This window comes from Leiobunum rupestre, chromosome 4 (assembly GCF_980474605.1).
Source record: "Leiobunum rupestre chromosome 4, qqLeiRupe1.1.hap1, whole genome shotgun sequence".
NCBI classification, from domain to species: domain Eukaryota; kingdom Metazoa; phylum Arthropoda; class Arachnida; order Opiliones; family Sclerosomatidae; genus Leiobunum; species Leiobunum rupestre.
Genome location: NC_143387.1, coordinates 30,337,156 through 30,350,492, shown reverse-complemented (window position 1 = coordinate 30,350,492; position 13,337 = coordinate 30,337,156). Strand labels below are relative to the sequence as shown.

The following is a 13,337-nucleotide window of genomic DNA, read 5'->3' as shown; positions in this document are numbered from 1 at the left end:
GGCGTACCGAGGGTATATGGAGCCCGGTTGAAAAGTTTCAAAATGGCGCCACCTATATAGTATTATTAAAATTCTATTGAACGAAGAGTCATAATTATCACTGGTTGAAGGGACAATTGGACATTAAAGATGGGGGTGTTTTGGTGCCCCCCCTACATGATAGCCAGCTTGGCGCCCGGTTAAATATTAACCACCTTAGTGGCTTAGCCTTGGTCGGTACGCTTTTGCGTGGACAGTACGCAAAATAGGGAGCTGCTTAGCTTAGAGCAACGCCCGACGCCAGCGCTGTGGCGGTGGTTTTCGGAAACTTGTCTACTTAAACAAACAAAACTACAAGATAAATCTTTCAAGAACTCAAAGCTAATCAATACATTGAAACTTCAATTAATAGACGAAACTTGGTTAAAATTTACCATAGTTACCATTTTTAAATGGAGATTAAAGATTTTACAAGTTGAGGTATAGGAAAAAAAGATTTGAAATTTCTTTTCACTCTATCAATCACTAAGCTAGAAGGAAGAACCAAAGGCTGTACTCTCTGTAATCGGTGTACAGAATTTACAGAAGTTGTTAGCCCTCAGTATAAAAGGCAAACGATGACTTAGGCCTAGGGTGGTGCCTTTGGTATTAGCCTAGGTAATTATTATTATTATTTTAATATATCTTTACAAAATTTATCTGCCTGAATTTTTGGGGTCATTTTTAATTTCCCCAACCTTTCGAGGTCGTGTACGAACCCTGATATTATATTACAAGTTTTATGTGTATATCTCTAGTTTTTATGCATCAGGCCTCTAACACGAGAGTGCGCGCGTTGCAAATTGTGTGCCTTCCCTTACCTAATGTTCTAAAATAGGGGTGCCCAAAAGGGCGATCCTGACCTTCAACATGTATCTCGAAAATATTATATTAAAAATTACCTACTATAAGCATTGCGAACTCGACCTTTAATAGGGCAATCTTTAGGATCACAAAACTTCCTAAAGATTTAAGCATGACGAACTAGACCTTTTAGAAGGTGATCTGTAGATTCACAAAACTTGCGTCACCTAAAGATTCAGACCAAATTTACGCCAGAAGCCTCATTATAATTTGTAAAGCAATGATGGTTGAACTGTTTGCATAGTCGTTGAAAAATTACATTCGAATAGTACCACGTTGAACTACCGCTTAGGATTCTAAGCGTAACAGTGCCTTACCCAGTGGGTACAGGAATTACCAAGAATGTATTGAAGTTACTAAGCATATTGGACTACAGGATTCTGATTCCCATCCTCGCAGCCTTTCCCATTCAAGTTTGCTATATGGTATGACTTTGAATGCCCCTTAAACGCAGACGAACTTTCTCCACAAAAGCTGTGAGGATGGTACCAAGGGTTAATGCTATGCTGAAGTATTCTTAGTAACTTCAATACATTCTTGGAATTACAAATATACAAAATTCGAAAATACGTCTTATCACTCGCCAAGTGAAAGCTAGGAGCAACAAACACAATACCCCACACAAGGAGAACGCAACCCGTCAAAAGTCCAGGATTTTCTTGTGTACGTTTTTCATTGGCTAGACGCTTTAGCGCCTGCTGCCGTCGGAAGGGGAAAAATTCGGAAATTGTCTCCCCCCGCCCGTATAACGTTCAGCGTAAAGGCTCGTGACGCCCGTCCAATGAAATTCGTACACAACCCTTCGTTAGCGTGTTTAAAGGCTAGCTGCGTTCTCCTTGTGTTTGTTGCTCCTAGGTGAAAGTAACGTTAGCTTGGTAAATAATTTACGGATACGTTTTGTTCAAATGATGGTTTAATAGAATCAATGAACTATAGCTTTTTGTATACAGCACAGAAAACGTACATTATTTTTTTCATTTGCACAACTGAAAGTAGAGATCTCGAGAGTAAAGAGAAAGAGAAAATTACAATTCCTTAATTATTTTTTACCAGAGCTCCATTTCACGTCTTATCATTTGTTTTTCTCGATAAATGATAATAAAAACACTATAGAAGCTTTCGCTGTACAACAGTTTTATATCCCTGAAGGCAGCTTCCTTAAATGTTTTGTTTTGTTAACCATAGATGATATACTCTTCTAGATAAGTTGTCTTCGCTCCAAAGAAATCATCCTATATAACTTTGGTTTGTTTTTTTCTCTCCTTTTTTATTTATAAACCTCGGCGCAGATTCGTAAATATAAGGAACCAATAAAATTACTTCTTCGTACAGAAAGAGAGTCCTCGGATTGGCTGCTCGAGACGCGCACGCGCACACATAACACCACGTGACTTAGTTCTCGACACGTGATTGGTCACTTATCTTCTTCAGTCACGCGTTATTTTACGTGTTTTTTTTGTATATTACAAAGCGTACAAAATAATAATAACCAACACATACCCATTTTTTTCTTTTAATATTTGAAAAAGAAATCTTTTCTTAAAAAATACGTGGCAATTTCAAAGATAAGTCCGTTATTAAATATAACAAAATTTAGACGTGACAGTAAAATGTACAATACTGATATAACAGGTAGGTTTTACAGCCGGATTGGATGTCCTTTCAAAAGGGGGAGGGAGGTGTTTTTTAGAGTGCCATTAATCCAAAATAATTCAAACTTAAGTCCACAATTATCCACTATCTTCATTCATTAAATTTATACACGATGACAAAATACTTTAGTCCTTAAACGAAAGAAAATTTTCGTAATTAAAAATTATTCTCACTTTTAAAATGTTTTTTTTTTCATCTCCAAATTTTTAGGATGGATTTCAGTTCAGATTTTTTTTTGTATTTAACTTAAAAACCCTATATCGAAATGTTAAAAATAACCTTTCTTAAATGCCATTTTGATAAAAAAGGCATACTTCGAAAAATATAAATAAATTATGTAAATTCTTATTTTTTCTTTAAACCACTATTTTTTGTACTCAACTATAAATGTGTAACTTTTTAGAAAAAAATGTTTAAGACATTAGCTGTACATTATGAAAGGATATAATAACCAACAACTGAAAATTTTGTAAACAAAATGTACAAAATAATAACCAATAAATTAAATTAAACTTTTTTCTTCTTCTGGTGGTTAGGGATTTCCTTATGTTTATGACTTAAAAAAATGGGGGGTAACATTGAATTAAAAAAAGTTTTGAGAATAAATGCGATGAATATGGTGAATGAATGATATGGAAAAACAGCGAGTTTTCCGGTATTTCCTCAGTTTTTGACGGAAAAAACGTATTTGTCATACCGAAAATCGGATCAACTTGATGAATCTTCAACACAGGAATTTTTATATATATTTATATATCTAAACAATTTTAATTTACAATCAATGGCCTAATAATATATATAATAGTTCCCATTTTTATCTTACAAAAAATGGCTTGGGTTTTCTTTCGTTTCAACTTCCTGTCTTACAGATTCCTGCGATCTTCCAACTTACTGACAAATTCTTTTTTTTTGTTTGAACCACCGCGATCACCTTTTCCAATCACAGAAACGGTCTTTTCATTGTTCGACCACAGGAAAGCGTCAGTTTCCTCCCCCCCTTGTTTTATAAATTTTCGAATTCTGAAAATATTTACAACCTAACCGTGGAAAGATTCGACCGATGGCTGGTTTATTTTCATAAATAAGTTATTAAAATAAAAACTGCCCCAAGAAAAATTGTCTTTTGTTTTAATTAGTTGCACTGAAATAATCAGTTCACTTTTCTTTAGTCTATTTAAAGTTTGTCGAATCACCCTTTTAAGGGGTTGATTTATGTTTAGTAAAGTGGCTGGATGTCATTTTGAAGTTTTTTTTATACAGTGGCAATGCGTTCCGTTTTTAGATGAAATATTAACCCACCCCTGAATTTGGTTTTTAATGATGTAACCGTCCTTTCTCGTAGAACCGCGGTGAAATAATGCAAAGTTTCGGTTTAAAAACTCCAATATGGTTGAAATGAATGTTGGTGGTGGTTTTTTTTTGGTTCTGTCACTGGCAAAAATTTGTAATCCCCCCTTGTTGTTGTTTTTCGCGAATTGACTACCATTTATTTTCTAAAATTTTGAATGTTTATAGTCTTTTTTTCTGCTTTTGCTCATGGATGTAAACTGTTAACTCTTATTGCATGAAATATTCCGAATGCTCCGTCGGCGTGTCTTTCTCGAACCTTTTCGCCTCTTCCTGCATGCTTTCTTTGATCTTTAATATTGCCGCCGACTCATTCTGGTCCTAAATTAAACAAAAAAATCGATAAAAAATTAATAAGACCGCGAAGCAACAGCGTTAACGGATTGGCGTTTATTGGAATTAACGGCCCTTTCAAAACAACGCGCCAATTTATCATCGACTAACCACGTATTATTTGTTTTAGCCAATCCGGTAACTCTGTTCTCAGAAACTGATGTAATTTGAAAGAAAGGGAAGATTTAAAAAACACACTTATGTATTGATATATTTAAACGCGAATGAAAAGATATTTTTAAATGACATTTCAGCGCGCTAAAGTGTGTTTTTTAAATGGGTGCATGTGCATTTGTATAGCTATATGGGCAAAGTACGGAAGGTTTCAGATCAATTTACGTTCGTTCAACAAATTACAAAATTATCTTCAAAGGTTTTACAAATTATATAGAGCAAAAAATAGTTTCCTTACAAAACACGCCAGAAAAGTCATTTTTTAAAAAAATAACAATAATTCGCAACCAAATGATATTTAATTACAACCCCCGAAAAGTTCGGAAAATGTTTAATTTATAAATACGGTAGGCATTGGTTCATCCATACATATTAAAAGTGCATTTTGGTTTAAATTTCTTTCGACGCGATTAAATTAATTTGACAAAAAATAAAAGATTACCATTTCGAACAATTTTTAGTTAATCGGTTGGTTTTGTCTATTATGGTACCATCCTATAATCTAGAATATTCCAAAAAAATTACTTTCCTGGCGGGAACATTTGTAAATAAAGGAAACTGTGCTGAGTGGGCCACCACAAAAATACCCTTTCGCGTAATATCAATTAATGTTTGAAATGAAAAGCAACATGCGGGGCCGGGAAGGGGCGTGAAGCAAAATGTTGTTCACAAAAAAAACTTGGCTTTCGTTATTTCAGCGTTAAAAAAAATACAAAAATCCCAAATGACTAATTGAGCAAAAAACCAAAGCTAGCTAGAAACCAACGGAATTTATAAACAGCGTATTATATTTCATTAAAATTTAAATTTCGGCTTTTAAGTTATGTCAGCAGGCACGGTGAAATTTAAGTGCAGTTTTTTTTTGGTTATTTAAAAAAAAACACCCTGTTGTTTTAGGTTAATATTTGGTCCATTAAAACAATAGTCGGGTCCGTGATTAAGCCCCAGAGCGCAGAATCCAACGAATCAGTTTATTTAAAATGGTATTTTTGGACATTTCAGGTACTCTAATTACTTAAAATGTATAAAAGGAAAATTAACCACCTCTTGTTAAATTCGCATGCAATTGTATTAGTAGTAAATTTAATCCAGGAAGGAAAAAAAAACTGTTCTTTAGCGAAAAACATGTGCACTGCTTTGAGAACAAAAAATATTTCGGGGATGTAACGGAAAATAAAATGAAACTTAAATTGGTTTTTTAAAAGGGCAAAAATAAAAACTAGTGTAAATCTAAAACTACTATACCACACATTACTATTAGTTTTTAACTTACAAGAAAATTGTCGTAGTCCGCAACTCAGCTACAGTTTCGAAAACAAAATTTTAAATTTCTCACATTTAAAAATATAGAAAACAAAAGGGTTTTATGGGGAGGAATTAAAATAAACAAATAATGAGAAACTAACGAAAAGAAAAAATATATTTTGTCCTTCAAAGCATTCGGCTGTAAAATATATTTTTAGAAAAAAAAAGGTTCATATCTGACACAATTGAAATGATATAAAAAGATCAAGGTATAGTTATAGGAAACAAATTGTATTAGCAAGGATAAGACGGTCAATGTATTAGTATTTTAAATATATTTCTATATAGCTTATACCACATTCATATCGTTACATTTATTGATTGATATTTTTGTTTGTTGTTTCGAAATGCCCAAACATACCTTGGACCCTGTATTCCCTTCAAAACTTGCACTTAAATTTCACAACGTTGACGTCGGATGCATATGGCAAGGCATGTCTACATGTAATCCTGGTGTACCAATCGACATCTAACCCCGCAAGGATACATAAGCAGAAATTTCCATCGTTTTAATGACCCTACACATTTCCCACTAATTGGGACTTGTCCACCAAAAATTCCCAAAATCGGCAGAAGTTAAACGTTTCAAAGTATAACACCCTTTACCAAAATGGGAGAAACGCTTCTGGTTTCTGACGAATTGAATTGACGTGACGAACAAACGTTACCCCTTTTTCTACCAAATGACTTCGTCTTAAGAAGAATTACACCCGAAACGAAATAACTAATAGCATTATAAAGGAGTAATATTTATTGATCGTTATCAATTCGGTATTCGAAATAATGGGGGTATTGGGGTCAATCATTAAAAAAGGCACAATGAAGTGCCATAAATAAAAATGTTTATTAATTTTTTTAAATCAAAAGTTAAAGCCATAGTGAGTAAAGTGTACGTCGCGCGGTTAACAGTATAATAGGCAACGGCGACTTTTTGGGTCCTAGCGGGAAATTTAAAGTAAGTTCAGCCACGAGGTTCTTACCTCGATGCGTTGGAGGTGCAAATTCGAGCGTGCAATTTATCTCGAAGGCGCAAAGGAGTGCGAGCGAGTGTGGTTTCTATATCGTTACACTTCAAAAGGACGCGTTTTTCCGCGTGACTAGTCTTAAGTGTCGGCCTACGGATCGTCAAATTTAAGCGAAACGTCTCCGAAACTAAAAGAGTGTGTGGTGAGTAGGAACTAAAATAGTAGAAAAGTGGTGACAAAATATAGAGAGTGGTTTTGGAAATATGGTTCCTACCTGATAAAGATTTGTCTACAGCAATGGTCCATAAAACAAGCAAGGCATTAACAACCAGAATGTTTTTTTTACACAACGCATTTTGCAGTAGTCTTTATAAATTATTGCCCAAATTTTTTTTATACAACTCCCGCAAACAGAATTATGTACACTCAGGGAGAAATGGTTTTGCGGTAGAGATTGAGACAGTTTGATAGAAAGAGAGAGACAGAATTTCTTGTTATAAAATTCCAGCAATTTGCATTACATGTTTTATGGAAAGCTGAAAAACTAATAATAATGTAATTCAAACCAAACAAAATTCCTAAAGATAAAGTGGCGGTTGATGTTTAGCGCTACACAGTGGAGATGTGCGGTGCGGAGCCGGTCATTGTTTTATATAATTCCAATCAAATTCTCGCGAAAAAATGGCTTTGTCAAATTTTATATAGTTTTCTCATTTTTAGTGAACAAAAAATAAAATTTTCGGTAGGGTTCGTTTAGCAAATGTCAGAACGTGTATATTGTTTAAAACGTAGTCCGAATAAGTCGTGATCGGTTTCTCAAATTTTTCGGTAGCTAAAGTGCCAATGTGGGAATCGGGGATTATAGCGACGACACAGTCAAAGCGATACAAGGAGCATTTCTTACGTTTTCTTGACCGTAGCCTGGTATGCCGTAGTCGCCCATGGGTGGCCCGTCTTCTCGTGGTGTTCCGGGACCATTGGCCGGGGAGTTTTTCATGCCGTCTAAGCCGTCACCTTTCACGGGAGCGTCAAATCATTAGATCACACTTTGCCCAGATCAAAACGTCTCGATTTATTTAACATTTATTTAAAAATTTAATTACACTACGATGGAATTACTATTTTTAAAACGTGGATAAGAAATAAGATAAATAGTTGTAATTCTACGTTATAGTTAAAATAAGCGGATGTCCTTAAGAATTATATAAATTAATGCGGTAAAGGGAAACAGAAAAAATCTACCTTGTTAATTCGTTATGGTCAATACAAAATAAGCCAAATTTAATAAATTTGCAATATTAAAAAGGTTACTATTCATAATATAAAAAAAAGATATAAATTCGTACATTTTTATAGAGAGAAAGGTAAAATTCCAATTGAAAATATTATTCATTTTTCTTTGTAACAGACAGAACGAAATTACAAGGCGGAGCTTTCCTTAAACTATTATTGTCATAAACTACTGTAAACAAGGTAATTTTTTTAAAACCAACTCATTAACAGTGAGATTAAGACCAGCGATGCGTCTAGAAATACGTTAAGGCATTGTTGCTGGGCTTAAAAAAATGCCTCGAACACCGCGTATTTTCTAGACACGCGAACTTAATCTCTCCAATAAAGGATGTAAGAGATTGGTTAAAAAGTTATTATTAAGCAACGGAATTGGGTGTTCGATAAGCCTGGAGAATTCACTCTTATACGAGTAAATTGAAAAATGAAAATCGTGCGACTAACAATTCGGATATTATACGTATTAATAGAAATCCACAACCAGAGAGAGGATGAACCAAAAATAAAACAACAATAACACACCTGAGGAGCACATACCATTCATTACAGGGGGCCCAATTTCGGGTCCCATGGGGCCCATCGGACCATCGGGACCTGGACCCATCGGAAACTAATGGAAACAAATGAGAAAAACGGAATCAGATGGTAAGGCCCGAGTCGGTAGCGCGAACGACGAAAAATCAGCTAGACAAAGCGTTTAATTACCCCTGGCATATTGCCGCCTGGTACTGATTTCATCATGGTGTACATGCCATCACCACCCGAATTTGACGAATCTGTCATTGTAACAACGGCGGAGCAACAAATTAAGTTACAAATTATGGACATGAATCAACACTAATTAATATAAAAGACAATTCTTCTTCATCACCTTGAGGGCTAGGCATAATGGGGGTTCCTGGGCCTGGCGGACCCGACCCTGATACCGGCGGACCCTGATTTCGGTTAAAAGCGCAATTAAAATCTTCATCTAAGCATTTGGCGTTTTTCGAAAGTGTGTCAGAGAAAATGAGAAAAGAGTAACTTACGCCATAATGGCTGCCGGGTGATGCTGATGAGTAGTTTATCTGAAAACGCAAGGGGAAAACGAGAGTCAGTCAAAAATGCGACACCAATAGTTCAATTTTCACGAGTAAAAGAACGAGACAATAAAGTTTAAAAAAAGAGAGGACGTACTGTAGATGTGTTAGGTTGCCACGGTCTGCCTCCAGGACCAGACCTTCGTTTTCGGACCAAAATATTAGTATCGGAACTACCGGACAATGTCAAAGGTGAAGTCAAGAGAACCCCCTCCCTATCCCTACGCGAAGAACCGCAAAAGATCGATTCTTACTTTAGATTATCAAATTGTTTTCTTCATCTACTCGCACGTGGCTAGATTACTACAAGAATTAACAGAAATGAAAAATAAATATTATCCGTGCGAGTAATTGGAGTAACGAATTTCCTAATGCAAAATATGATCAACTTGCCTCTATGGATTTGACTAACTAATAATTTTTATCTAAATTTTAAAAGAGGCTTAAGTCTTCCCGACAGTCGCGGTTGGAAGATCGAGAAACGAAAATGGTGCGCCGTACCACTGACGCGACTTTCACGTAATCAATTTAGATAGCCTATATAGTAAGGACTACCGTGACTTTTACTATAATTATGGATCGGACAATAATAAATATCGAAATAGCGGGTATAGGTATGAAGTTACTCTTTGACTTGGTGACCCTCCGGCATTGACGAAGTGAAATTAGTTACCCACTAGTTAAGCCACTGGCGGGCGTATAACCGGTCAGCGACTTAACCGGCGGTTAAGGTTGTAACATTACATGGACATTGGCGGCATTCCTGGACCTCCGGGACCCAAGGAACTGTTGGGAGGTGGCCTCATTCCTCCGTAATTCTAAACACACGATTCCATTCAGTAAGGCGTTACCATCGTTAAAACATAATAATATATTTACCCCAGGATTCATAGGACCTAAAGGTTGACCTCGTGGGGGATTCATTCGTGGATTCATGGGGTTCATTCCTGGAGGACCTAGGGGCAAAGGTCAAAATGTAGTTTTCCATCGCGGCCCGTTATTAATGAACTCTAGCAATGACGTGTGGTGTTGTGTGTAAATGAAAAGTGCGCTACATTGTACAGAGAGAAAGAGAGACTGCTGTTTCCGCGTGCTGAATTACGCACCAAGGTGGGAAATTGGTCGTCGTGTAGCGGGAAAGCCGAAAGCGCGCTGATAACGGACTCGGTCGGGTTTGATTATTATTTATGAGACTCACATAAAGCAGATGGCCATCGTCTCCGCGGGTTTTATAGGGCTCATTACGATACATATTTTTCTTAATCATTGTAAAGCTACTTAACTTTCGTTTGGGACACCGCGGATAGTCTCATAAAAGCAAAGCAAAAATGGCCAAAGGATCGCATTTATAGGGCTATTTCTCCGATCACCGGATGATGTTGGCAAAGGTGAGTGCTCGCAAATTTACGTATTGTATTCCATCAAATGTAAAATTGTTTATAATCCAAAAATTTGTAAAGCAACCGCATATTTTCAAATAAAAGAGTTAAGTAATTCCAAAACGAGGAGAGAAACCAGTCTTTAATCGGTACATTTCTTAAGCCTTAAGCTCGTATAATCATTGTACGCGCCGTTACGCGTGCTAATGGAAAACAAGTTTAACGTAAAAGCGGCTCAATTTACGTTAAGTTAAAGCGTAAGTCTATAATATTATTCCATAAGTTTGTCACTTTGGGGAATATTTTACAGAGAGCTAGTAACGGAGTGACGTCATCACAAGAAGAAAATCTCCCCCTTGCGAGGCGCTGTCAAAGGCTACGTGAGGGTGTGACGCGTTAGCGAGCGGACGCAAAACGGCGACGAACCCCGTAATGCAGTTTGTCTTGGGAATAGCTCTCAGTAAAACTTTGGCATGTGAAGAATTGGAAGTGTCACACTTATGTACTAATATTATACACTTATGGTTACGGTTACTAAGAACCACCTATGGACTGCTAAAACACGCGAAAAGGTACAAAAGTCCATGGTAAAAAGGATGGCAAAAAAGCTAAACAATAAACAAATTTAAAGCAATTACTGGGACCAAATAGATCTTCGAAAAAAAAAGTAAAAAAACAAGTATATCGATTGAAGTTATTATAGTACACGTTTTGCCTAAAAAGCGCGTCATATCACATTCGCAATATTCGACGCTTAGAAGCGCGACCACGAAGCCATCTTTCGTCGTCGCGACTGACGTTGGATAAATACATCGATAGATGTCGCTCATTAAACATTACAAACGTCATAAACGAACAAGAAAGAAAAATATAGAAAGGACATGACACACTGAGGTTTTAGTTGCCTTTTTTAACGAGAATTTCTATTTAACAAATTAACGAAGGAGATGGTTATTAACGAACCAAGCGGATTTATAGATAAGAGATATAAATGTGTAATGTTAAAAGAAGAGTTATAATGAGAGAGGGTGGAAGGACTCAAAAAAGATAAAATAGAGAGATAGAAAGAGAGAGAGAGGTTGGATGGTGTGAGATCCTACCTTGCCACCCAACGAATTCGCCACCATCGCCTGACGGAATTCCATTTAGACGAGTTAGAGAGAAGAGACAGTTATAAAAACGAAAGCAAGCGTATTAACAACCCAGAAAAACAGGACGGGTTTTTCATTTAAAAAAATTAGGTTTTCGTATTTAAAATAATATGTCATTATTTAGCCAAAAAAGAATAATAATAATAATATATAAGAGAATACAATCATAAGGAAGAAGAAAAATAATAATATTTGTTCCGCGGATGTTTGCGCGCTTAAAGGAAAAAAAAGGACTTTTAATTTACGTGTTTTCGTGATAAAAATAAATTGTCAAATAATAGTAATCGAAATATTATAGTTTTTATTGAGACGGGCAACGGAAACGCCGTAACTCCGCGTTTTAATTACGGAAGCGTATTTGGAAATATATTAAGCCTATCACTACGCTCAATTTTGAAAACTTTCGGACTCCAGAAAAAAGAGTGTTCATAAACAACTTGCCTTGTCTAGTTGGATCCATACTGTTGGGCATCATAGGTTGACCCGGTACACCACCTGGAGGCTGTTCAAAACATTAATTTACAATTACTACCGATACATTAGAGTACATTAACACGGCCTAAGATTGGGAATATTTGTTTCTAATGTAACCAAAAATTGTTATTGCGAATTGTGATTAAAAAAAAAGAGATAAAAAGGTATATCACTATGAAATTCAAATTTAATTTTCTTCCGCGCAAAATTATTAATTATTAAATAAAACTGTTTTCTCAAATATATTCTCACTAATAAATATCGCGGAATAATTTGTATTAGTATAATGACGTAAAAATTCCTGTCGAAAAGAAACCAGCGGTACTCATTAAAACGGCTCCATATGGCTTGAGAAATTTCAACAATTTCTCGGATAAAACGCGGGCCTTGTCTCGAAACTAAAGAACTCATTTGTCTAGGACAGACTGTCTCACTCACTAACGAAACGCGAGAGAAATCTAAAAATATATAGACATATATGCAAACGTATAAAGAATTAAAAAAATCAAAAAAATCTTGGAACAACGTACATAGGAACTTACGTTGAAGTCTACTTGCTGGGGCATACGCACTCCCGGTCTTGGACCACCGGGGTACCTGGGCGACATGAAGGGCTGCCAACGACAAAGAAGCGACCGAATTACCATCGCGATTCGACAAAAAATAAGCAAAGTAGGCCTAATATATACATTATAATATGGTTAGTAGGGTTAACGTATTATAAGTAGCGCTTTAAACCACTTGCCAGCGCAAAGCCAAGAACCAAAATTAAACAATAACCAAAACAGTAATAAATATCAATACCTAGAAAAGGATCAATTTTTAGCGATACGGACATATTTCACGACCGTAACCAAACATCGCGAAGATGTCAACGGATTTACATCATTGCGAAAGTAGATTTTTAGCGCGCAACAATACGACGATTTGTCCTCGCAATAACGAATGTTTAATTTATCACGACAGACTCGAAATTGCAAACACAGCCGGCTAAGTAGTCTTTCGATTAAAGAGGGCCTGAACTTGATCTCCCCCATCACGGGAGCGTCGGAGGAGTGGCGGGCCGAAAAAGGGAACGCGTTGTTCGCATTTTAAGTCTACGGAAGAGCGGCGGAAACAAAAGCTCTTTATTAGACATTTTACGAACGCGGAGGAAACAAAGGGAGCCGTTATTTTCTCTCTCAGGCGCGAGATACGCTCGGATTCCAACAGCGTCTTAACGACGATTCCAGCCGCTAGGAGGACTACTTTGTATCATTCCATCAAGCGAATTCCGAGAAAGCTCATCTTGAAAGGGGATTCAAA

The 13,337-nt window shown here is 36.3% G+C and overlaps 1 protein-coding gene across 17 annotated transcripts in view; it reads right to left on the bottom strand.

The window, feature by feature from the left end:
• Nucleotides 1-1,777: 1,777 nt before the first annotated feature.
• The window catches only part of Ssdp (Sequence-specific single-stranded DNA-binding protein), a 78,569-nt gene continuing 67,009 nt past the window's right edge, over nucleotides 1,778-13,337 (bottom strand). For 3 of the 17 annotated variants that reach the window (XM_090172842.1, XM_090172843.1, XM_090172853.1), the window contains 12 exons: nucleotides 12,563-12,646; nucleotides 12,000-12,060; nucleotides 11,508-11,537; nucleotides 9,908-9,984; nucleotides 9,773-9,846; nucleotides 9,126-9,168; nucleotides 8,978-9,016; nucleotides 8,821-8,884; nucleotides 8,655-8,725; nucleotides 8,472-8,559; nucleotides 7,564-7,673; nucleotides 1,778-4,203 (listed from right to left, as the gene is read on the bottom strand). In XM_090172842.1, coding sequence (XP_090028968.1) covers nucleotides 4,093-4,203; nucleotides 7,564-7,673; nucleotides 8,472-8,559; nucleotides 8,655-8,725; nucleotides 8,821-8,884; nucleotides 8,978-9,016; nucleotides 9,126-9,168; nucleotides 9,773-9,846; nucleotides 9,908-9,984; nucleotides 11,508-11,537; nucleotides 12,000-12,060; nucleotides 12,563-12,646 — 852 coding nt within the window. In that variant the 3' untranslated portion in view covers nucleotides 1,778-4,092. Of the gene's footprint in view, nucleotides 4,204-6,055; nucleotides 6,164-6,933; nucleotides 7,196-7,243; nucleotides 7,492-7,563; nucleotides 7,674-8,471; nucleotides 8,560-8,654; nucleotides 8,726-8,820; nucleotides 8,885-8,977; nucleotides 9,017-9,125; nucleotides 9,169-9,772; nucleotides 9,847-9,907; nucleotides 9,985-11,507; nucleotides 11,538-11,999; nucleotides 12,061-12,562; nucleotides 12,647-13,337 lie in introns of those variants that run through there. The other 14 variants (XM_090172844.1, XM_090172854.1, XR_016480505.1 and 11 more) reach the window with 13 other exon arrangements.